Below are 27,134 nucleotides of genomic sequence, written 5' to 3' on the forward strand. Positions count from 1 at the left end.
CTTTTTTGTTAAGGTCCTAGAATAGGTAATTTTTTTTAATTACAAGAAAACTAAATCACATTTAAAATCTGAGATATTTTAAAAAGAGGAATAATATAATTAATGGAAGCAAAACATAGAAAATGCGGTAAAGTAAGTCAAATCATGGTTGATAATGAGACCAGTGAAGCTGTGATTTTTTTTCCCCACCAATGTTTGCTGACAGTTTTAGTATGAATATCTCTTTGAATGTTTTCAAAGTCATTTATTGTGGAATAATTTAATGACACAATAAGTATCTACTCTTAAAAAAGGTTAAAAAAACCACAGTCTTCCCTAAGCAAGCAGAATGTTTCTCTTCTAGAGTTTGATTTTGCAGATGCTTCAGGTGGAAGCATCTCTTTTTGAACATGCTACAACTTCCTTTGCAGAGGCCTTTCAGAAATCCAAGACATAGCACAAAATATGTTCCCCTAAATATAAATTTAGAGTAAAACCAATATTTTTTCTGCTTGTACATGGGCATAACTGAAAAAGAACATTCATGTGCTGACACTAAAACATGTGATTTTCTATATATATGTGTGATTTTCTATGTGTAAAGACTGTCTTGCCCATATAGAAGCACAAACTGATGATAAACTGCACATTTACCCTGCTGAAACTTAGGTTTATCTTGTGAAAAATTGAGTGACATCCTCCTTCACCAGACAGACGTTGTCAAATGCAAGCTCTGTCATAACTTGGTTACTTAATACAGCTTTCTTTTTTCTTCATTTTTGTTTTTTTACCTTAAAGCATTACTGGGAGTGGACCATTGCTTAAAGCCCCCCGATTAGTCCTGGAAAAGCAGGAATCACCAGATGGCATTTTCCTATACAAGGGCAGCAAGTTCACAGCAAGTTCTCAAAGAACCATCACGAGTGAAGAACAAGGTTTCTCCCAAAGCATACTAGAGAAACAGGAACTTATTATCAGCAGGCACCATCCCCCAAGTGAAAGACACCATGCACTTGGAAATCACGTCTCACAAATGTTCCCAGAGAGCAACAATACCTCTCAAAGGGCAGGAGTGTCTTTTTCATTCTCTAAAAAAGTCCCTTTGAAGCTTGAGTCCTCAGCATCAGTCTTCAGTGAGAACTCTGAAGAAGGAAATGATTGCAGTGAGTCCTCCAACCATAAAAACAAGCAAACTATTGAAGGCTGTCATTCTGTCACACTTTTGGAGGAACAACTGAAAGCAAGTTTGGAAGAAGAGTCATCTATTACACAAGACCAAATGAATTTGGATAACAGTTCATCAAGTCATGTAGTAGCTGCAAAACCCAGAATGCTGAAGGAAAATGATAAAAGTAGTGATAGGGAATCAGAAGAAAAATTCAGAGCTAATCCTTCTTTTTCTAAAGTCAAAATACCACTTTCAAATTTGAATTTTTCTGCTTCACTGAGACAAACAGAACAAGAGAGCAAACTGAATGAATCTGAACAATTCTTAGAAACTCCCATTTCATTTTCATGCCAAGCTAGCAATTTTTGTACGCAGTTGAACACCTACAAGCACAGCAATGCCCACCAGCCTGACCAGTCATCTGAGCTCCCACGACAGCCAGCAGCTGAGCTGACCTGTTCAAGCAACACCAATGACAGTCCTGGAGTGATAAAAAGAGAAAGATCTTTGGAGATTACAGAAACCACAGATGGGAATATAGAAACACTTGCAAAGGAGACCACGGTTAAAGAATTTAAGCCCCAGGCATTGCCTTTCCTCCATGTAGTGAGCAAAGATGGCACCACTGCTCTGCAGTGGCCCACAGAATTACTTCTGTTTACAAAAACTGAGCCCTGTATTTCATATGGCTGTAATCCACTGTATTTTGACTTCAGACTCTCTTTAAATCACAGGGAGGGTACACAGCATGGAATAAACAAAACAAGCTGTAAAGAGCTTTCTAAAAATAAGACTGCAGATGAATATGAACCCTCAGGTTTAATAAAACACAAGCAAATGTCAAATGGACAAGATTATCAGTTGTTGAAACCAAAGAAGATGAAAGGGTCCCTAAACCCAAGAAAGGCCAAGCAAAAAGCTGAGTCAGACATAGGGAAAGAAATGAATGAAAATGGTCAAAAATACATTGCAGATTATTTGAATGAAAATATAACCAAAGTGCCTGCTTACCTTGATGTCTCACAAAAGGATTATGTCACAGAAAAAAGTCTTTATACAACAACCCTGAGAAGACCTTTAAAGCATCATTTCTATGGCTGTGAAAGAAAAACTCAGAACATTAGAAATGAAAGCATTTCCCTTCCTCCTTTTGTGTCTAGGATTAAAAAATCTAAATCTGCAAAATGTCATTTAATTGATTCTGAAGAAAGATATGAGAACCAAAATGACTCCAGACCCCTTCAAGATGTGGCCAGCTGCAGCAGTGACATAAGTGACAGTGGAAAAGACTCTAGTGGAAGTTTCTTTAGTTGTAAATCCAGTTCAAGCAGCAGGTATTCAGATAATGAAGAATGTGGAAGTTACACAAGATGCTGGAGATATCCATCTCCTCAAAATTCTTTGTCAGGCAGACATTCCAGCTATTCTGACACTTCAGTTAGCAGTACGAGTAGCTACATGAGCTACATTAGTCCCACATCAAACAATCACAGAAGAAATAATTTGCTTTGTTGCTGTAAAAGAAAAAGCAAGACAGATGAAAGGCACAAATGTAAACACAGGAAGCACAAGTGTATTTTCACCTCCGATGATACAGATGAGGATTATCTTTGTCATAGTAGAAATCACAGAACTAGAAACTGTATTCAGAGTGGCACAATTAAATATGGAAGATGCTCAAGACATAAAGTTTTACAAATCAGAGATAGGTCTAAGCACAGGAGATGTAGACATCAGCATTTTGGCAAAGATCATAGTAGGAGTAGAAGCTACCACAAATCCAAAAGCAGTTCCACCAGTGATTCAAGAAGCAGTGAAAGAACATCTAGCAGCAGAATATCAGGATGCAGCAGTTCAGGATCCTTCTCGAAAGAGATTGACAACTGTGACAACAAGACAAAAGAGGATGTTGAGAGAGGTTCTGACTCTGAACCAGGAAAAGCTGAAACTGCACATTCCAACTCTCTGAATGTGAATAGTCAATCTAAAAACTTTGCCACCTCCTCTTCCACAAACCTGGCAAAAGACATATGTGGAAAACGAAAGTCAATGACAGCCAAGTTACTTTTAGAAAGAGTACAGTCCAAGAAAACCCAGGAAAAAATGCGTGATTCTGACAGATTTTCAATCAGCAGTGAGATAGAATTAAAGGATCACTCACAAAGTCACTTTGCTCTTCAGTTTTCACCATCAATTGATGACATCGCAATGTTACCTGTGCCAGAGAAAATTCTAAGCATAGGTAAAAATGACATGGGACATAATGAAATCAGTTTGTTGGAAAACAGTGTGAAGAAAAACAACTCTGAAGCATCAGAGATTACTAATGTTACACTTTCACCTGGAACTGATTATGATCATTGTGTTCTTAAAGACATAATACAAATTGAAACAGGCTATCAGAGCCCAAGCATAAAAAGGAACACGGCAATAAAGGAACAAACCAATTTCTTCATTAGTGAAGTGCAGCCCTTTATACAAAGCTGTGATCCAGTACCAAATGATTTCCCTGGTGCTTTTCCCTCAAATAGATATTCTGTTGTTAATTCAACAGAGACCAAAGAAGAACTACATGATGTAAACATGGACTTGAACGGGGCAGAAGGCAGTTCAGACTCTTTTTGTGACAATGCTATGCAGAAGTATGGTGACACACTAAATGACCTAGAAGTGTACAGTAATTCCACCTCCCCTCCTTTAACTCAGCAGCCCATCACATTTACACCAGAAGAAGTAGACAAATACAGGTTGCTGCAGCTGCAAGCCCAGCAGCACATGCAGAAGCAACTTCTGGCAAAACATCTGAAAGTTTTGCCTGCCCCAGGACCAGCTGCCTTCTCTGCAACACCAGCAGTTCCTGCCCTCCCTGTTCAGCAGCAGGCCACTGTCACCACCGTCCACCACACGCTGCTGCAACGCTTTGCTGTCTCAGCATCTGTGCACCCCCACGGCAGCCATCTCTCCCTGGCGCCCCTCCACCCCCTCTCTCAAGCACATTTTGCCCCCATATCCCTTTCCCCGTTAGCACCAGCCCTTATTCCCACCCACCCTGCTTTGCTGACGGGACACCCACTGCACTTGGTTTCTGCCACTCCCCTCCACCCTTCCCCACTGACCTTCCCTGCACTGCCACACGCTGCATATATCCCAGCCTTATTCACACCACACCTGCACACAGCCACACCTTCTGCTATACACCCAAATCATCTCGTACACCCCTTTTTACAAGGACAAGAGCCCCATCACTATTCTTGTTCCATCCAGACCCAACAGTTACCTACAGCAAAAGAAGTTTTCAGTGTTTCTAGCTACTTAAACTAGTCCAAATGATTTCACCATGGCTCCAACCCCAAATTTAAATAAAAGAAAGCATTCAGCATTCAGTCATGTCTGAGGGGAAATCTACTGTTTTGCTGAGAGCACAACAGCAAAGAATTTAAAGTCTGCAATCTGGCTGACAGCATATGAATGTTGATTTTATTCTTGCATCAATGAGGAAAAGCTACTTTAGAGCCTTTCTTGATACTATCACAAGAAGGATGGGTGGCCAGTGTCATTTTACAGAAGGTTTTAAAAGAATAGCTTGAAGTGAAGCCAGTAGGAATGGGACCACAGCACAGAGACAAAATGGGATCAACATTGACACTGATGAGGCCTTTAAAGTAGCACAATTTAAGGTTGAGCAATCTTGACACACCTCAAAGATCTGATTTTCTGAGTTTGTACATGAAACAGTGCCTGGTTTGGTTAAGGTATTTTAGACTGAGCAAAAAATAAGGTATCTGGGACCAGCAAACCCCGGGACTGTCTCCTGGCCAAAGTAAGCTGGGGAGGCTCAGAGGGAGAGGTGGGGAGTTAACACCAGAAAATGAAGGTCAAAACAACATCTTGAAGATACTTAAGTGATTTCATCCCTGCATATGTTGCTTGGACAGTGTAAAGGGACTGCAGTCAGGGTACATAACAAAATATTCCGTTATCATAGGGAGCTCTGTGCTGGCAGAAGCAGGCTGCCTGTTTTCTCTCCGTGCCAAGCATCCAAGCAGGCTCACCAAGAGCCCAAGCTCTTTGGCACTGCCTGTGTGTGGCTGTGTCACAGGGTGTGTTGGAGTGAGCCACAGCAGCCCAGAATCTCCGAGCAGCCAGTGCTGGCTTTGAACCTCAGAGGTCCTGGCCAAAACTGCAACCCCTTTTTCCTACCAAACAGAGCTCTGATGTGTGGAAGAGTCTTTCCCAAAGAATGTGTAAATATTTTTCACCCCTTTCACAAACAACAGAAACAATTGGCTGGTCCTATAAAATCATGCTGACATTCATAAAGATGCAGAAATAAAATTCTGGTAAAAAAACTATCTCCAGAAGTTGAGACTCAGAGAAAAACTTGTGCAAGTACTCAGCATTTAAAAGTATATTGAATCTAAACAAATATGTCAAGATTCTCGCATGACTTCCCAAACTCTCAACAAGTAAATTGAAATTGCAAATCCACAATGTTTGAATGCATGTATCCAACCTTCAGAGTAATGTGTGGTTGAAATTGTTCATAATAACTGTTATCTGGAAATAGGTGAAGGCTTCAGCGTCCCTTTGAATGGCATAGTTTGACATTTTTATAATGTTTCTAACTGAAGACAGGATATTTAGCATGAAATTAGTTCATAATTATGGTTAGACTGCAGGCATGCTTCCCAATAAAATTGGACCATGAAGTATTGAACAGACAGTACCTGTTTGTTTGGATTAAAAATATCTGAAATAATTTCAATTCATTTGCAATAAGGTAGTGCACAAAATGTATCTCTCAGAATCAATATAAAGCACATTGAAAAACTTTTGGAGGAATTTTATTCCATTATATTCAACTACCTAAAGAAGAAGAAAAATCTAATTTCAAATAAGTCATGTCTTTAAAATACAACAGGACCAATTTTTTTAATTTTTGTTTTAATCAAAATACATCGATTCATTGCAATAAAATGGAATTTAATTTCTTTCTGGAGCTTCTTCAGCATAAACTGGTAATAAGCCAAACTTTTCCAATCACTTGACAAGTTGTATCTGGCTGCTAGTTTTGTATTTTCCAAGTAGCTTTAGATATTCGATGGTTAAGCTATTAAAAAAAAAGCAGAAAAAAATTATGGAGACTATGCAGAAGAAAAACATATTGGTGTTGATAATGATGGTAGCATCAACACCCTCATACATATTTTGGATTGATTCCCAATGCATTTTTTAATCTCATTCACAAAATGGATTCATGCCATTTTGGTGTTGCTTATCTGTGTGTAAGTAGCATATAAATTATATTTATTTTTCTCATTTAAATAGTAGAGTAGTTCTTTAATTGAAATTATTGCTTCAGAATTAAGGAAGTAAAAAATTTTATTTGGGAGGAATGTGGAACTAAATGTTTCCAGAGTCTAACAATTCTTCTTTTCAATTTTGGCTGAAATTTTTCTCAAAACAAGATCTGTATTTACATATAGCTTCTGCACTTCTGATACTTTATTTTCTGAGAATCAAACATACTTCATGTTTCTTATTTACTCTGACTTAACACCTCTGAAAATTATTACTTGCTTGGATGGAGATCACTCACTCAGTAGACCACTTGGAAACATTAGTCATAACTCTGTAGAAACAGTCTGAATTGGATATCTAAAGTAGCAGGTCAAGCTTTGCCCTAGAAGGGGCTGACTGGGCTGTTTGGCCATCACCAGCAGTCCAGAGACAATACCAGCAAAGGAGATGCACTTCTAGCCCCACAAGCTTTTAAATTATTGGGCCCAGTTTCATGTCTATTGAAGTTAACCCAGCTGTTCTCATTGTGTACAAGAGTTCATTTGTATCCTAAGCAGATAACACCAAAAGAAAAATATGGAACTGAAGGAATGATGGGCTAATCTCATTTTCAATGTGTGTGCACATATTTTGTATTCCCACTTCTACCAGACAATGTTAATACTGCAGAAATTTCTGTGGAAGAAACCTGGCCAAATCAAACTGACCCATATCCTACTCCATAGATCATTTCTGGAAAACAGATGTATTTGTTTCCCTTGACGTATGCACCATACAACGGGACTCTAGCAGAAATTAAATCATAAATATTCCATGCATCATTGTACATACCAACATGGTAGGGCAAATAAATTGACAACAAAGATTAATTTTAATTCTTGGAACAAGAGAAATTAGAATTTTGAGATGTTTTAATGGGGAGAAAAAGAGAGATAAGAAGAGAAAGAGCACAACAGAAAAACAGCAATCACTGATTACCAAACAAAGGCAATGTTCAATACCATTCTTAGTGCACCGAAGGGATTTTCTTGGAGGAATATAATAAAGCTATCGGCACAGCTAAAATTATGTATTTTCTCTAAATGCTGCCATATATTGTTTTCATCAGCAATGTACTTTAAATATGCATCATTATAATTATTAAAAGCATTCTTGAGCCTGATGTATGGAGCCGAGCTACAATTTTGATTTCATTTAAACAGACTTTTTAAGACTTACAATAATCTTATGGCAGTGATATATACACACCAAGTTAATAATATATTTTAGCTTGATTGTATATTCCTGATACAAAATCCAAGGAAAGAGGTCACCCACACCTTAAAACTCCAATAAAAAATTTTCCTGAGTCACAACAAGAAAAATTTTTTTGTTGTTATTTTTGTTTGGGAATTTTTTTTGTATCTGATGCAATTCTGGAATACATTCAACATGTATATTTGTTGTGCAGATTTGCATAAAAATTCCATTTGATCAGATTGATTTTAAAAGTGTCAAGTTTATATTTAAAACTGGATAATACTCTGGCTAGTATAATATGTAAACTAGTAATTTTGTTTTGTATTCTCTGTATAAAGTGTTTTATATTATACAGTAGCTAAGTGAATTGCACTATTGTACATGCAACGCGACTTTTTTTTTTTTTAGCTTATTCAAGGAATCCCTGGGAATGTAGTTTAATGCAATAATATTTTTTTTCAATAAAAAGGCTTACTGGTATAAAGAGTGTCAGTCATGTATTTTTAATGTAAAGCATACCAAAAGGCAGCAACTTAATAAAATGCAGAATGATGCAAACATATTCTGTATTTTAATCTCCAGAATTGAAATACATTAATTCCATTCCTGTGATTATAATCCTGAAATTTCTTAGAATGTTTCCTAAAGATTTTAGTATGTGTTACAGAAGTGGGTTGTTTAAATGGAACTGAAAATAAATATTCCTTACAAAAATTATTCTATCTATGTGTTTTTTCCAAGGACTTTTAATGAATCAATAGCCTCCTGAGTATTTTTATGCACTAATCATTTTATTTAGAATTACACGTACAACTCATCTGTCAGGTTCCCCAAATAATTGTGCAGCAGGTCCTTTGGTAGAAAATCTAACTGTAGGATCTATGATTGTGTCATTTATTCACTCTTTAATCATTCTTTAAATCTTCAAACAGTCAAGATAAGTCTCACTTCATCCTGTGTTTTCCCTATTACCTTGTAGTCTTCCAGTTTGTTTATTGCATCCTTTTCCATCTGCCTTTCGTTTATATTGTTTTCTGACACAAGGCTTTTGGCCACACAGGTACTCAGCTTCAGTGGTCCCAGAACTGCTGCTGTACTGTTTGTAAGGCTACTTATACCCATGAGTGGATAGTTTTGTGTCACGCCTCCAGGTGAGCACAAAGACTGAAGAAAGGTAAAAACAACTGTCTGCATGTCCATAGTAGACAAAACTCTGTCTTTTGAGGTGAGATGTGACAGAGGTTATATTCTGTCCAACCTGTCTGCAAAGCTGGAAAAACCTTTGCCAATCTCTAGGACCAAATTAATCTACCATGCAGTGACATGTCATGACTCAGGCATCCCATAAAATGTTGAAATCCTGGCAAATCCACAGAGGCATAATCGACACTGTATCTATTTCTATTCAATTTTGGTTTTCCTTCTAGTTATATCATAATAAAAATAAAATTCATAGTTAGACAAACATATAAAAAGTGTGTGTGTCTGAAGGAAATCCCCTGCAAATTAATATCTATGACATGACTGTTAACTCCAGTAGGTTTCCAGTTGAGATCAGATCCCACCTGTTTGTTGCTGAGCAAACCTTTGTACAAGCAGGGAAAAAACAAAAACAAATCACCCACCTTGCTTTAACTGGAATATAATATGTGAATAAATTGTCCACACTTTCCTATTCTTCCCATTCCTATAAATTCCAGCAAAATTTTTCCTACACTCTGGTGGGAAGTGAGTGCATAACCCTATTATGCTAAGTAATATGTATTTTGTAGAGAAATATAAAGAATCACTGTGAATGCAGCTCATTACCTTTCTCTTTCTAGACACTAGGCACAATGTGTGTAGGAATAACAGAACTCTGAAGGCAGTGAACTGCACTGCTGCCCTGAGTTTGGGTTATACTGTTGTGATGTGCTTAAATGTTTCTCTGCCCCTGGGCTAAAGGGAATTAACTAATTAATATTTCAGGTTATGAGAATACTCTCGCTATCTTCAGGACCACCAGGATGAGCTGTAAGTCAACGCATTGCTTGTCTATAAAGCATGTGATAATGTTAGCATACTTTTTATTATTCTTCAATGAATATATTATTTTCTTTAACAGAAAACACAGCAGATGCCAAACTGCCAATTAAAGAAATTGTAGACAGAAATAAATCTACAGGTACATTAATGGACGTTTACTTTAAACATGTACAGCTTAACAGTGACCAATCTGTTTTGTGAACATGTTTAAAAGCACTCTTGGCTGAGATGTCAATCAGTAGATACACAACTGTCTTAAAAGAAGATGCAGCCCAAAATTACTTTTTATGACCTAGCTATGAAACTCTCAAAATAAAGATAAGATTGAAGAGCTTGTTAGACTTCTACCAAGTGGTATAAGCAGTTATGCTGCCTCTGCTTAAGTGCACATCTGAAACTTATATTACACAAAAAAATCAATATTTCATTCTTATGAACCAATAAAATTTTAGACCAAATAAATTTGTCATTTGCAAATCAATAAATTAAATGTATTTATCAATTTTATATATAAAACTATTTTGTGTACTCCAATCTGTGTATGAGTAAAATCTGCACCACTAATAAATAAGTCATCGAGAATGGAATGAGATAATTAGTTTCAGACAGCCAAAAGCCAACCATTCCTATGTAAAGCAATATGTTCTATACAAAATGGGTTGAATTACAATTCACTTTCATCTTCTTTGCAAGTAATTTATGGGCTGTTTTATGCCAGTCTCAGTGGGAACAGTGGGAAACTCTACCGAATTTATTAGAAATAGTTATGTGTGTGTGTGTGTTGAGGACGTGGGTGTGTCACCTCAAGGTTGTACAGTTGTATCTAATACAAACTTGTGCCCCTGACAGCTGAGAGATGCAGCTGTCAGACCTCAGGAACTTCAGCAAGGACAAATGAAGGTTATGGGTTGGGGTGATTCCAAGCACAAGGACAGGCTGGGTGGAGAATGGATCAGGAACACCTGTGGGCAGAAGGACTCGAGGGTGCTGGTAGGTGAGAGGCTGGACATGAACCAGCAATGTGCACAATATCAGGAAAGCAAAAGTGTCCTGAGCTGCACCCAAAGCAGCGCGGGCAGCAGGGCAGGGGAGGGACTCTGCGCCTCTGCTCTGCTCTGGTAAGAGAGAGCCCACTCACCTGGAGTGCTGCACCCAGCTATGGGCTCTCAGCAGAAACTGTTCCAAAAGGCTTTGTATGTAAATCAAGGATGTACAAGCAGGTAATATCATTAATCAATCAATTAATCAATATAATTAATCAATTGCCACACAGTTTTCACAGGTGAACTACAGCAGAGTTCATGAAACAGGACAGTTTTTCTCCTGTCTCTCATGCTGAGAAGGTATAAGTTGCTGAGAAAATGCTTGTCTTTCAGCTGTGCACATTGTTCTGAATTGGAAATCCTATCTGCATCAGAGAAAGTCAAAACACTAAAGAAATACTTGTGTCTTGCTTGTACCAGGATTTCTCTGACAGTATTCCTAAGAGTGCACTCCATTTGCTGGTGAGTTTGCTTTCTCCAGAGGGGTGGAGCAGCTACTACAAGCTTGAAGACAGAGATCCAAAGAGTTTGTTCTGCTTTAATGTTGACCCTGTTAATTTAGGTTCCAAATAAAAACATATAGATCCAGGGGCAGATAACGAAATTTCATCCAGAGGTAGATAACCAAGTTAATACTACATGTTTAGTTGCTAGTTGTCCACTGAGAAAAGTTTCCCATTTCTCACAGGACTGGATTCTTCCTGTCTTATCCTTACCATGTAACTAGTGTCTGAAGTACCTAGGAGAGTTTTCAGGACTATTTCTCTGTCTCTCTCTCTCCCTGAGACACTTGAGAAACTGGCTGTGGAAAAAAACTCTGACAATAACAGTTTACTAGTAATTTCTTACTACTTTAGTAGTATCTCTTGAAAGATCTCTGTAACTTAAAGCACTTAATGCTTTTATTAATATAATCTGTAATTACAGTACTGATATCTACTGCTGACATTTAATCCCTAGCAACGAGCTTTCCCACCATGAGTCCTCCTCTCTTAGCTCTGCTCTGTGACTACATATTTTCAAATGCTACATTCCCTAATGTTATTTTTCTTAAATGACATGTTAGATAAGCAGTTGCTATATGATTTTTATTGAAAATTAAATGGGTCAGGGTGACATTTAATAATGAGTCTTATTATGGATTATGATCAGAGTTTGTGAGCTCAAAATAACTTTGCCTTTCATCTCAATGTTGCCAGCCTTCACGAACTGTTCACAGGAGACATCCTGATCCTCAGTGAGGGTGCTGAAATGGGAGAGTAGAAGGAAGGAAATAAGCACAAGGGCTGCCTGCAAATAATAAAGATAAAAGAGTGCAAAGTCTGAAAAGCAATGTCAGATTTGTGATACCTGGAGAAAAGGGTACATTAATTCCAAAGGGTGCAGAGAACCCCAAGGAAAGGTCAGACTCATGATGGATAAAGCTAAAGAGACTTGCAAGCTCAGACAAGACCTCAGAGAGGCAGCTGTAATTACTGAAGTCAATAAAATTAAGACAAATATTTCTGGTAGTTTTTTCACTCATAGTAGGTTGTAACATTTGCAAAAATATTTTTCCCCTGGTCCTAGTCAAGTCCCAAGACAAACAGCATTGGATAATGATGAAAAGAAATTAGGAACTACAAGCATTTTATAATATACACAAAGACTTGCTTAGCTACTAATGTTTCTCCAGTTCTTTTTTCAGAGATCACCCATCTGCATTTGGAAGCAGAGGAAGAGCTAGATTTTTGCTAAGGATCTATTTTTGAAGTGCCACAGAGAGATTTAGCCACATAATTCCCATTATAGGCCAAGTTTGAAAGACTTTGTGACCTTTAGGTTAGAATACATGGGTTAATGTGAAACTTCATTTTTTCCTAAAAGTTTTTTAGGAAATTTGCTTTAGAAATTCATAGTAGATGAAGTAGTAGTAGTAGTAGTTGTAGTAGTAGTAGTGGTAGTAGTATGACCAGCAGAATCAGACAGATTCAAACTGGGAAACCTCCTTGAAAAACTGAAAGTACTGCACAAAAATTATACCACAGTCCTGTCTGTTAACTCTTGTTAGAAAAGTTTTAACTTTCTCTCAGAATTTCTTTGGTCTTCAAAAATATGGGAATAAACTCACCATGTAGTACTCCTGCTGAAAAGTTTCCAGGTCTATGCATATAAGTACTCAGTACTTGTGGTGAAACTTAACATTGAGTCAAATACTGGCTCAGCCTTACGCACTCTGATTATGGGACATCCAAACCACTGTGCAAGCACTGAAGCACACAGTGGCCTACAAACTGCCCCAGGATCTGTGTCTGGTTCCTTCCACCTTCATAACCCAGTGCTTAGAGTTTTCCAGATCAGAAACCAAAGCAACTCTTGCCTCCTGCAGGTGTGGCAGTGTAGTAGGAGTACCTCAGTACTGCCTTGACTCTGTGTTAACAGATCTGTAATGAAAGCTCTCTGCATTATGGAAATTATACACAATTGACTTATTACATTTGGCATGCAAGAATCTGCCCATATAAATGGACTGTATAAAATTCAGCTGTCTATTCCTCCCTCTATCCCCCAAAAAGTGAAGAGCCCTTAACATGGGCTCATCCCACTTCCCTCAGGATGTCCAGAATCATCCTTGGCAGGTGCTTACCTATCCCCACTGAGTTTAAGAGGTGGCTGCATGGCAACTTGAGCTGCATTTTAGAGTTCAAAATATGTCACCAGTGTAAGATACATACTGATTTTTTAGGACATCTGGAAATTTTTGAAACTGAAAACTGGAATCGTTAAAGCTAAGACGCTTCATCATGATGAAGGTATTACTCCTGCCTAAAGAGCAGAAGAGGGAAGCAAGATGGAAATCATATTAAACCTTTATTTTCAGCTATTTATTAAGAGATTATCTAGAATTATTCATGAAAATATTTTGAGAAAAATATAAGATAAAAATTATATTTTTAATCAACTGATAAGATCTTATAAAATTTAAAAGGTTGAATTAAAATAGGCTGCTTCCTTCATATAATTTGCTCAGGTGAAATGACAAATTCCTATATATTTGTACACAATACCATATTAATTTCTTGCTTTTAATTTTTGAATTTATGCATATTTTTCTTCCTTCATATGCAGATAGAGATACTTGCTTCATCATCACATTGGCTGGCTTTCAGTTAGTTGGTATTAAATCGTCAGTAATTAATATTTTGTATGGCACATAAATATTCTCTACATTATGTTTTTTCATCAGCTTTATCTGCTAGAAATGAATGACAGATGCAGCTATGGAATATTTTGAAAGGTTTTCTCAAAGAAACGTGTGGACTATCCTTGATAAGAGTCCAAAAACCCCATAGTAACAAATATAACTAAAATGATAACCACAGGAAGAAAATGACAGGTGAAAAAAGGGAGTCTTCAAAGACTCAAAAACATTCAAATACTACAGCAAATAATAGTCAGATAATGGTATTTTACTCTCTGACAAACCATTAAAGCATCTTCTACAAATCCTGGAGCAAAGAACATACCAGAGCATGATAGTCATAAATAGACATAAGATGATGATGATGTACCATGGTCTTCTTCCATTATTGCACAAATCTGCAGCCCAAGCAACACTGTAAAGGATATTTCTCAACCCACACTGGCCAGCTCTGTACTCTTCCTGGTGTAGTTCAGACCACAGGGGATAAAGGGAAATACTGACCTGCTGCACTGTCTACACAGCTTCACTGGGGCATGGATGCTTCTAGAAAATGTGAAGGCATGAGGAGTCCCCAAGGGAGCAGAAACCCTGGAACCGAGTTTTCCATGCAGAAGGGGAAGCTGAGGAAAGTTTCCAGGCTGTAGCTAATGAGGGGAATGCGCTAAAAGGGGCAGCTGCACTGCTCAGCTTGCATGGAAAAAGGCTTTAAAGGTTGAGCCTGGCCCAGCTGAGAAAAACACAGCATGGAGATCACCTAGCAGCTTCCGAAAGCAAATTGCCCTTCAAAAGAAAGATGGCTCATGTTAACCCCCTTTAGTTAATGTGAGCTGCTGTGCTTAAATGAGCATGAAGACACAATCTCAGAGAAGGACAGCTCTCACAGCCACATAAATCCCATAGTGGAGGAGGCATGTAATCAGGGCTGATTGCCATAATGTCTGAGCTTTATTGTAGATGCTGTTCTTTGTATACAGACTTTCTGCTGCATAAATTCATTCAACCCCATTTTCTAACCTGGAAATATTACTTTCAGAACTAAATAACTAGAAGTTTTACCTCTAAACTGTGACACTGAAGTATATAAAAATCCATTTAAGCAACCTACAGAGCTACTTATAAACAGAGTACAGCTGTAGCAGATGGTACTCATGCCAAGGTGGAGAAGTCCTTCATCCACTACATGGGACTCATTATGCTTGTCTTGGAAGAATAAAAGCAGCAGTTGGATATGGCATTAACTATAGATATCTTCAAAGCTTAAGCTGCCAAGCCATTACAGGTAGTGGCTGAGGATTAAAATTTCTCAGGTAGCTCCCATTAGGACCCAACAATTCATTGGAATGTTCTCAAAGCATATATTACACCACATGAAGTGCTATGTTTTGAAATAAGTAAGCAGGATAATTTCCAGGCTGCTAACACAAAGACATGTAAGCATGATAATTTCTAAAATAAGGTTCAAGCAATAGGTGTGCAACAGAATCCATGTGGAAAACTTCAACAATCATAAATGTCAATGTCCACAGACATCTGTATCTGTTTAGAGACATGTTTCTGCATCAGCTGAAGTAGATTTCTGACCTCACCCTGATCTCATAATTTGAGTGACTCAATCCCTAGAGTGCATCCTCAGCCATCTCACTAAATCTACACTTGTCACACACAGAGGGGGAATTGACCTTTTAGCCATCTTATGGATGCTGTTTACCAAATACGACGGGGACAACACATAAACCCTGGTAAATGAGTGCTCTGCAACTCCTGGAATGTTCCAGGCTCCCACACTGTGCCATTTGCATGGTGGCAGCTGGGCCTGCTGTTTCTGCCACTTTAGGTGTGCAGAACAGACTTACTCAGAATTCAGCAATGTTTGAAATCTAAGACCAGATCCAAATTTTGTAGCTCTACTGCAGTTCTATTTTTACCATCTTAATTCATTGTGACCAGTTTAAATCTCTGTCTGCCTTGCTGAGTCCCTCAGAAGATCATGTTTTTCACCTGAATAATCCTTTAACACAGACATCCACTGATTCCATCTCTCACTTTCTAGTGTAAATTGTCATAATGCAAAAATATACAGTATTTTAGATCTATGCTTAAAGTATAAACTGCCAGCTTCTGTCACATTAAGGCCCTAAGGGTTTTTAGGATCAGGCTGCTACTGTCAGAAATAGGATGCTGCAATTGAATCTGGTTTTATATTCTACACTATATCAGGCTTCCAATTTGAGCATATTTACATGCATATTTGATGACATCTAATGTATGCATACAGCTAAAATAAAATTTGCATGATGGTAACTGATCACATGCAGGCTTTGATGAGTTCCTTTCCTTCTGCTAACCTCCACATATCTTATTGAATTTCTGCATCAGTTCACATCCTGGATCAGAGTTATGCACACATCATATATCTGTGGGTAAGTACAAATATACACTTTGCTATGACATCAACAATAAATCAACTATATGTGATAGCTAAAATTATGCTGCTTTATATTAGTTGTCAGATTAAAAAATATTTTCCACTGCTTTTTTATACCATTTCCCATCTCAATTAAATATAGAGAAACCAAGTTCATCTGTATTGTGTCAGGGATTAGAAGTGGTGTTTTAGACTGTGTGTTTGAAGGTGTTTGTGTTAGAGGCAAAAGTATAGATTGACAGGAAAAACCCACTGACCTAGTACTAATGCATTAAAATGAAATTGCTGTTCACTGACATTAAAAAATATATACAAGAAACAATAAAACTAAGAATTCTTATTTGAAAGTAGAAAAACAAATGAAACTTTTTTCTCATAGGAATCAATAATTTTCCTCTTACTCTAAGTAATTATTGGAGGGGATTGCCTATGTAAAGGCACTTTAAGTCAGCTCTGAACCTACTACTTAAAGCAGGGCAAAGGATCTTCCTAGGATTCTGCATAAGAATGAATAATTAAGCGACACATTTCTGCTTAATAAACAAAAGTCTAATGAATTTAAAGGAAATTATAGGTTTTATCAACTTCTGAAAAGCCTTACAATGACCATCTGGGTTTTGCTGGCATGCAGATTATTGATGGCCCAAACTTATTAAGCTTTCTAGTCACTTTGTTCACAGAAGTAAATCAGCATGGCAGAAGGAATTAAAAATAGCACTAAAATAATTTTACATTGTTTTACTGACATGCATTATGAATTCTTATATGTTATGAGTAGATGGAACAATTCTAAGGTCTTATTATCCAAAGGTATCTCATTATTTTATTGCTTATGAAAACTCCCTTCCTTTCACAACTAGTCAGCAAAGAAAGATTTTGCTGCATGCTGTGAACTACTGAGGATGACTCCCAAGGAGCAGAAAAAGATAGAAATATAAATTAATACTTCACAATGGTAATGTCTTGATGGTACTTCTGACTTTTTTTGATTGTTCTGGATATTGCATGAACCAAAATTTCACCCAAGGAACATTAGACATTTTTTTAAACCTAACACATACAAATACACTGAAAGTAAAAATTAACAAAACATGGTGGGGGTGGGGGGGCAGGTGTAAGCAATTTCATTTCAGAAGAGGCGACTTAATACAAGTTATTTCATGAGCTGCTTAAAAATCATATTCTTCTTTGAGTATTTTCTCAAATGCAACTCACTATTATATCTGAACATTTTCATTTTCTTCCCTCAAGGACATGGCTAAACTTGGACTTTTTATTTCATTTCCAGAAGATATACGGCTTCAGCAGGAACCTTCCTGCTCAGATGACAATGACATGATGAGCTATATACCTGAAAGTAGCTGGTTGAAACATGGGTTCCTGAAACATAGAAATTAACCACTCAAATACATGAAGGAGGCAGGAAAATAACTGCAGGTCAAAACCAGCAGTAAAACTCCACAGCAGTTAGGAGTTTCTCTTACAGAAAAGGCTCCTCACCCAAATAGATATGTGTCTTCACTTCCATTATTTCAACTCTTAAACCTAATTTTATTCCATTTTCCTTATCTCTGTCCATCTCTCCTACCCTAAATTCTGAACCTTCTCCCTTGTTATTTCTGATTCTATTACTCTATGACATTTTGCTATATATTTTCATTCCCTTTTCATTTCCACCAAAATAGTATGACTCTAGATATAAGGCCTCTCAAGAATTAAACTATCTGTCTTCTCTAGAGAGAAGGCTGTAGCAAGTGACCAGGTATTGCAAAAACAGTATGTGTATAAGCAAGAAGATCCCTGGCATGCTATTAAACAGGTCATAGGAACCCACCTCAAGCAAAGGTGTTTGTATGCTCAGGAATCCTGTTACATTTCTTGCATCAGCAGGCAACCCAAGCACCCTGCCTAGACTGGGACTTCTGGTTTACTCATATCTGGACTCTTGGCATGATAGATGAGAGGATAATCCTTCTGCATTAAGTTTACTCTGATCCTGTCTATCAGTCTTTCTCCTGGGGGAAAAAAATATCACTGAATAGAGTATGTAAGGATTAAAAGAGAAAGAGAATCAAATACCTTATTTCTTGAAAAAGAGAAAAGTAATTTTTTTTTCTTCTGCAGTCTCTTTCATACCAGCGGCACTTTGTATGAAATTATGGGTTATCTCTGTTTCCTTATTTAGCTAGTACAGGAGTGCATTGGGCTGTTCTGTGTCACACTGGAATGTGCTGTACCTGTAGGATGGCACCACCTAATATGATTCAAAATGACATTTTTCTCTAGATTCACTGTCAGTGTTTCAGACAAGCATGCACTAATCACAGAATATTTAAGCTTTATGCACATAAAATACAGCCTTAAAACTAGTGAGAAATAGTGAGAAAGAAGTGAGAAATAACTCTTTGAGGCACTAAGAGCATCTGTTTTCTTTGAATTTGGATGGTCAGTTTGACAGCTTTCTACATGTTGATACACATACAGTTTTCCAGTCTCCAAGAAAGCAGTCTATTATAAAAAAGAAGATGCCATAGACTGAATCCACACAATTTTTGCTAAAGATGCAATTTTTGAGATAATGCCCTGATACACAGACCAGAACTGTGGCTCTTTTTTCTTGGTTTTATCAAAAAGGTTATACTTGCGAGTACTCTCTGTTCAACATATAAATACAGTCTGTTTTTTTTCTCTCTTTTATTGTCCATGCAGGAAAATGAGTGCATTAGGTGAAGGTGCTAGTTTTAGTTTCTATCATTTTCTGAGAGTAAAGTCATGTATCTTAAGTAAAAAAAGGTAAGAAAAAAAATTTTAAAAAAAAGTGTTATCAGGAAAGAAAGCATTACCATATTCCATATTTTTAGATGGGATGTATTTCAGTGCAGAACAGTAAACCCACAATAAACCCACTGGCACTCATCATTCCAGAGCCACCAGCTGGAAAAAGTATATTTCCATTATGTACATTAGAGCAATTTTTTTTTCCTCAAATGTAAATTCCCCGTCCAAAGTCACAATTTATTCTATTAAAATGTTAAACCTGATAAACTGAAGTCCTAAATCTCTAATGTCCATCACTGAACTTTACTCCTAAGAAGCCAGGCTTAGAGGTTCTAACCATGCAGCTTTCTGGATTGTGCAAATATAACGGGACAACGAGTCACATTCATATTCTGAGAACAAACAATTTTATCATATGAAAAAATGCATAAATCATTCACAGTTTCACATATAAGAATACAGTGAGAATATGAGCTCTTTTTGTAAACTAGAGGATTAATCTTGGGCAAGTCACTGGTGTACCTGAAGCAGCCACCATGCAGAACACCTCAGTGCTGCAGAATAGCACAAGGCAGAGACACCACTTTGGTGTCCAGAACAAATCTCTCTGTTCACTGCATTTACACCAAATATGCTTACAGGAGAGGCCTGGCAGAGGGAAATCAGTGTTCTAAAAGAGTTCTGAAGAAGTCAAGGTGCTTGCTTGAACCCTTGTGCCTTAGCTTAGCTAAACCATCTAACTCCTTTGGGCCAACCCATAATGCTGTTCCTAGTAAGGAGTTTAGATATGATCACTTGAGCTTGAAGAGACCAGAAAATGGCCTGTCTGTGATGGCAAAGGTTAATTTAACAGAATGTGTGGATAAGTGATGTCATAGTTATCAAACATTTACTCTTCTATTCACACCTAGGTCACCTTGCCTGTCTAAACGTCAATGATCAAATCAGTTACTTTCCTTGTTAATTATTTTTTTAAATTATAACTCATTACAAAGTGTATGCATACACTAAACCTGGCTTGCAAGTCAATTAATTTGTCAGAGTTTTCCATTTGTTATGTATATGAACAGCCATCTCCTACAGCAATGAAATTAAATAACTGAAGCAACACAAAAAAAAAAAAATTCATAGCCCTAACACAAGAAATGAAAATCTATACTACTTCCTAATTAAGGTTTCTGCAATAGTCGTGCAAACTTATCTAACACAAGAAATACAAATTCTGGGACCAGAATTTGACTTAGGAAAAAAGTAATTGTGGAATTCAATAATGTAAAAAGAAAATAATGTATATTCCTGCAAAGTATGCCACCAGCCACTGAGGAGCGCTGTGGTTTCAGGTCTGAACACCATGAGTCATGGACCCTTGGCACACACCTAAAAGGCAGGCAGCCAAGGAGCTCAGGTGGTTACTGGACTGATAAAGCCATAGAATGGTTTGGGTTGGAAGGGGCCTTAAAGATCATTCAGTTCCAATCCCCTGCCATTGGCACCTTCCACTAAACCAGGTTACTCAAAGACCCATCCAGCCGGGGTTTGAACAGTTCCAGACATGGGGCATCCACAGCTTCTCTGGGAAATCTCTTCCAGTGTATCACCACCCTCACAATCAAGAATTTCTTCCTAATATCTAATTTAAATCTGGAAAACTCTTTCATGTTGAAATCATTTACTTCTGACATAATTTCTTTGTCTTAGTTATCCCCACAGAGGCTGGGAACTCAGGCACATTACATTTCTAGCAATCCCCTGCTCCCATCTCTTTTGCCAATCTCCTCTGAACTTCAAACTGCATGTGGGAGCTCCTTGAGAACCCACTTCTATTGCATTTTGGGGAGATTATAGTGCGTGTATTTCTTATGGCTATGACAAATACAAGAGGCATGCAATTTTCTAAGGACAGTGACTGCTCCCACCTCTAGGTAATTTGACTGAGAGCTGCAAGAGTGGGTGGAAAAATTAGGGTCCAGTAAGCCCTTCTCCACTAAATGGTTAGAGGTTGGCTGCCTGCAGGGCTGACATTAAATAAATTATACATACAATCCTTTACCTGGAAATGAACATAAGTGGCATATTTGCTACATGCTGTTGCCTTCTAGATTTGCAAGCTGTTGTTTCTGAAGTTGTCAGGTAGAACACATTTAATGTATGACTAAGCCTCATTGATGCAGTTTTAGATCAACTCAGTTTCTGTGAATACTTTCTCTTTCCTACTGCACTGATGCTCAGTCCTCTGGGCTATGACAGATTGGGCCCTCTCATTTCAGAGCTCACTGACACCAGGACAACAGAGCCAGCTCTCTCTCTTCTGCACAAAAAAAGCCTTTCAAGGCTCAGGCATTATCTCCAGGACTCTCTAAAGCACACGGCATTGGAAGCCAGAATTAGCCAGATAGTGAGGAAGACACCTGACATCAAGTGAAAATGAAAAAGGAAAATCTAATGACCACAGGGTCAGAAGCTCAGTGATTTAATGGTATTCTCCAAGTGCCCATCTTGTTACAGATGGGTAATTGCTGTTAGAACAACATGGCTAGCACTTTATTTTTCCTACAGGAGATAATTACTTTGATTGAAAACACTGGCTGTCTGACAGTGGAATACCTTCTGCAACACTTGCAGGCCAGGAATGGACAGCTGCATTTGTCTTGTAGCAGTGCTAATCAGGTTCCTGCAACTGCCAGATCTTTGACTGAGGTTGAGGGGACAGGTTGCCATCATGGTTTTGAGATCTTTTTTCCTTCTCTCCTGATTGCTTTAGTCTCAGTTCCTTCCTCACTTTTTAAGACTCCAAAATACAGCATTGGCAGTAACAGCAAATACAGAGAAAAAAACTGCCAGACAATCAACTGATATAAATTAATATTTTATTATAGTCAGCTGCATTCTTTAAATAAGTGCAAGATGAAAAAAAATTAACCCCAAATCTGATCAAATGCTAATTAGTATTTGATATCTGCAATGATTATGTGCATATCCACAAAGGAAATTGCAGACTAGACTGGCCTATCATGCTCAGGCTAGCACTTGTTGGCTACCCAGTGTCCATTCTCAGCTAAGATAGACATTTTAAACATGCACTTATTTCTGGCTGAGTTCACTATATTTTCAAGCACGATTAAAGAACCGACAGATATTTTCTATAAACTGGGTGGAAATTATGAAAGAAAAGAATCACTTTTTTCTACAAATAATATGTGTTGTACTGAAGAATTCAGTAATATAAAAGAAATGGACAAACATCAAGGACAATAAAAACCTCACCTTAATCAATAAAATGACAAATTAATTTGATGGCAATGGCCTTCACAGAGCCCGGCCTCAAAATGAACAGCAAGATTTCTCTAAAGGCCTTGTGGAAGTATGGGCTTATTCAGTGCACATAACTGTTTCCTAGAATAAAATCTCCAGGGAGGATTAGCTTTATCTACTGTAACCACAGCTAGATAGTCTTATGTCACTTTCTTCTGCACATAGGTGGAGTGCTGTTTAAATTAATCTAGTTTGGCCATTAGTATAACGATGAATCATTCTTATAAATAAGGATGTGTGCTGGTATTAACTGGGATAGAGTTAATTTTCTTCCCAGTAGCTGGTATGGGGCTGTCTTTTGATTTTGTGCTAGTAACAGAGGGATGTTTTCATCATTGCTGAGAAGCACTTGTACTGAGTCAAGGCTGTTTCTGCTCCTCATCCCACCCCACAAGCAAGTGGCCTGGGAGTGCATGAGGGGACACAGCTGGGACAGCTGACCTCAGCTGAACCAGGGGACATTCCAGACCATATGGCGTCGTGCTCAGTACATAAAGCTTTGGGAAAGAAGGCAGCAGAGGGGTGTCAGGAGTGATGGTGTTTGTCTTCCCAAGTCACCATTATATGTGACAGAGCTGTGTTTACCTGGGGATAGCTTAACAACTGCCTGCCCATGTGAAGTGCTGGATTAATGAATTCCTTGTTTTGTTTTGCTTACATGTGCAGCTTTTGCCTTCCCTATTAAACTGTGTTTATCTCAACCCATGAGTTTTCTTACTTTTAGTCTTGCAGTTCTCCATCCCAACAGAGGGCAGGAGTGAGCAATCAGCGGCAGAGGGCTGAGCTGCTGCCTGGGGTTTAACCATGAGAGCAAGAGAATTTGTAAGGACAGGAAATCTGTACTTTGAGAACTTTATAGAAATGTTTCTCTTATTATAGACTCAGCAATCTGAATGTTTTTTATTGTTTTAAAATTCAGTATGGATCGAGATTAGAAGACAGGCAGTCAAATAATCATTTGTAGAGAACTGAAGAGGAACCTTGAAGAGTCAGTTAAGATTTGCTGCAGATGACAATAAAGTTATGAATTTGTTAAAGTTAAATTGCATTTCTCAGCATCCTAGACATTGCAAAAAGACAGATATGACACCTGAAATGTGGTTTAACCTAGTGGCAATTACATTACTGTAGCACAACCAGAAAAGCACATATTTTTTATTTTCCTGCACTCTACTATTCTGTTTTCCTTCTTACCCATCTGCATCCAAAACTTTGAAGCCCTAGTACACTCAACAGTGAAGAGCAGATATAACACAGTTGAATATAACACAGTTGTCATCCACTTTAGAGGACTTCTTTGCCTCATTCTCTTCTGAGATTGCTAAAAACCTGGATGACAGCTTTATGGAACAGGCCCTAGGGGAGACAAGTGAGAAAGATGCCCTGCTTGACCTGCTGCTTGTCAACAGAGAGGATCTTGTGAGCAAAGTGGAGATTGGCAGCTGTCTTGGCCATGGTGATTAAGAAGAAATCAATTTTAAAATCCCTGTTAACAGGAGAAAAAGTGCCAGCAAAACCTCAGCTCTGGATATGAGGAGAGCACACTTCAAGCTTCTCAGGCAATTAGTAAGTAAGGCCTCCTGGGAATATGTTTTTGGAGATGTTGGAGTCCATCAGTGCTGGTCACTTTTTAAACACAGGAGCAGGCAATTCCCAAAAGTCAGAAGTCAAGCAGGCAAGGCAGAATGCCAGCTTGGCTAAACAGGAGTCTTCTCTTGGAAATAGGGCAAAAAGAAAAGTGTATGCCCAGTGAGAACAGGGCCAGGTAACATGGCAAGGATACAGAGAGGAAATTCAGGCAGTCAAACCTGGAGCTGAAGCTGGCCAAAAAAGTGGGGGACACTAAAAGGAGTTTTTTCAAATGTATTACTGGCATCAGGCTGCATATTATTGGCATCAGGCATCATATCAAACTGCAATATCAGCTCATTACAGGATGAGGATGGTATCATCACAGTCATGGACAAGGTGGAGGTTTAATATACTCTGCCTCTGTCATCAACACCAGATGGACCAAGAGGGTCTCATTGTCCTGAGCTGGAGAAGCATAACTGCAGGAATGATCCATTCCCAGTCAGCCTGGGGCTCCCACTGGATCCTAACAAAGCCTAATTTCCTAGTCATAGAGATCTGCTGGAATCTTAAGCCTTAATAAATCCCCTAGATGATCAAGGGAAACCACTCACGTAATCTTTTAGATTTCAACAAGGCTTTTGATGCTGTCTCTCCTAGTGTTCTTGTGCACAAAATGTCCAGCTCACAGCTGGATAAGCATGTCATGTGATGTGTGGGCACCCGGTCCAGGGTTCAGGCACAAAGAGTTCAGTGAATGGGGTGACGTCAGACTGGTGACCTGTCACTAGTGGATTTCTGCAGGGTTCCATCCTCGGCCCTGTGCTCTTCAACATCTTCATAAATTACTTGAATGCAACACTGGAAGGGATACTAAGCAGGTTCTCAGATGATTCAAAACTAGTAGGAACTGTTCAGTCCCTCAGAGGCAGCGAGGCCCTGCAGAGACACCTCGACAAGCCTGAGGGCTGGGCAGTCACCAAATACATGAAGTTCAACAAGTTAAAGTGCTGGATTCTGCACCTGGAATAGGGCAGACCTGGATGTGCAGACAGGCTGGGGAATGAGATGCTGGAAAGCAGTGCCATGGAAAGGGACCTGGGGGTTCTGGTCCATGGCAAGTTGAACATTAGCCAGCAGTGCCCTGGCAGCCAGGAGGGCCAGCCCTGTCCTGGGGGGCATCAGGCATAGCATCACCAGCCGGGCAAGGAAGGGGACTGTCCTGCTCTGCTCTGCACTGGGGCAGCCTCATCTCAAGTGTTGGGGGCAGTTTGGGGTCCCACAATATAAAACAGACTTTAAGCAATTAAAGCCCTCCAAAGGACGGCTAAGATGATGTATAAGGAGTGGCTGAGGTCACTTGGTCTGTTAGCCTGGAGGAGACTGAGGGGAGACCTCGTTCCAGTCTAGAATTTTCTTTGTGAGGCAAAGAGGAGAGGCAGGCACTGATTTATTCTCTGTAGTGACCAGAATGGCCTGAGGTTGTATCAGGGGAGGTTTAGATTGGATATTAGACAAAAGTTTTTCACCCAGAGGGTGGTTGGGCACTGGAACAGGCTCCCCAGGGAAGTGATCACAGCACCAGCCTGACAGGGTTCAAGAAGTGTTAGAACAATCTTGGACACATGGTGTGGCTCTTGGGGATGGTGCTGTGCAGGGCCAGGAGTTGAACTTGATGATCTGGGTGGGTCCCTTCCAGCTCAGTATATTCTGTGATTCTGTGAGATCTAATCCAGTATGAAGTGACACTGTGAGTGGAGCACGCTTTAACCTAAAGTAGCCCCTGGGATTATGTTGCAGAGAAATAAAGATACACATGTTTAATTATCCTTCCTTCTCCTTACAAATAATTTGAAAACCAATTCATAGAGCATATTACTGCTGCATGGCCCTTGGGATACTTTCCTTGTTCCTCGTTTCTTTGTCATTATATTCTTTTATAATTACAGCAGGGAGCTGCCACTATTCCTGAATATCAGCTCTCCATAAGGAATGTAAAATTAGGCCCATCCAGGGAGGAGAACAAGTAGGATTCAGACAGATATTTAAGTATGTTTACTTAATAAGGCATATTTTGTTGCATCAATGTGTATCCCAGTATAGGGTAAGGACTTGTGCAGCAAAGAGGAAGGGTAGGATTTCATCCCTCAGTTTTCAGGTAAGTCTCCTGAAGACTGTGTGGTACATTCCCATTGGGAGAGGCCTCCAGGAGGTCAGGGGTATTTGGAAAAGCAAGAGAGGGACACAGATGAAAGAGTTTCACCAAGGACATGGCTCACTTGGACATAGTCATTAGGCTTTCCTGCTGAAATGGCTCAAGAGTGGAAAGACAGAACTGAAGGAATCTCAAAGAACCAAAAGCCTGCAATATTTCTGTGAGGAAACACTGAAATACAGTGACTGTGTCTAGAATGAGTTTCAGATCCTGGGCTGCTAATGAGGCTAACCCACGTACATTTTTGACTATCAAAGCAGGTGTTTTTCTCTGAGTTAGGGAGCACAGCTGAGCTGCTCTAACACAGGAGCCTGGTTTGATGTCAGCACTGACCAGGTGTCTGCAGTGACACTGAGCCATCACTGCTGACCTTGACATGAACTGCTAACCAGCTGTGCAGTCCTCACCAGAGACACACTTTGGGTGAATGGAGCTATTTCAGATAGCTCAAAGGAAATCCTTCTGTTCTCAAGCTATTGTCCCAAAGACACAGTGCTGCTGTGCTGTATTTGACAGATCCTTCCGGTGTCTTGGATGAAGATATGATTCTTACTTAAGCCCTTGTTTTTCATTTGTGAGCCACAGGAATGGTATTAACATGACCTATTACTCTGAGCCTTCTTTTTCATGACAGAAAATGATGTGCTGGTAGTATGAACATGCTGAATACTCCAGGCTTCAAGATCCATTTGCCTCCTCAGGTTCAAGCACAAGTTTCCTAACCATGCTTGAGATAAGTGAGATGTAGAAGATGTCACAGACCCAGAAGCTGAACCCTGAAAACACACCTTTAAACTTAAACTTTTATGGGCTAATTCTTTGGGCACTGTGTCTCAGGCTGTGGGAGTTGAACAGATGGGGAAATCAGGTTGTCTGGGCTTCCCTGCATAGCA

At 38.9% G+C, this 27,134-nt stretch overlaps 1 protein-coding gene across 1 annotated transcript in view; it reads left to right on the top strand.

Annotated features, from left to right (window-relative positions):
• The window catches only part of ZNF804B (zinc finger protein 804B), a 221,808-nt gene extending 217,340 nt beyond the window's left edge, over positions 1-4,468 (top strand). Inside the window, exon 4 of the mRNA XM_066323772.1 lies at positions 778-4,468. Coding sequence (XP_066179869.1) covers positions 778-4,468 — 3,691 coding nt within the window. The remainder of the gene's footprint in view (positions 1-777) is intronic.
• Positions 4,469-27,134: the final 22,666 nt, after the last annotated feature.

The sequence above is a fragment of the Sylvia atricapilla genome, chromosome 1 (genome assembly GCF_009819655.1).
Source record: "Sylvia atricapilla isolate bSylAtr1 chromosome 1, bSylAtr1.pri, whole genome shotgun sequence".
Taxonomy (NCBI): Eukaryota; Metazoa; Chordata; class Aves; order Passeriformes; family Sylviidae; genus Sylvia; species Sylvia atricapilla.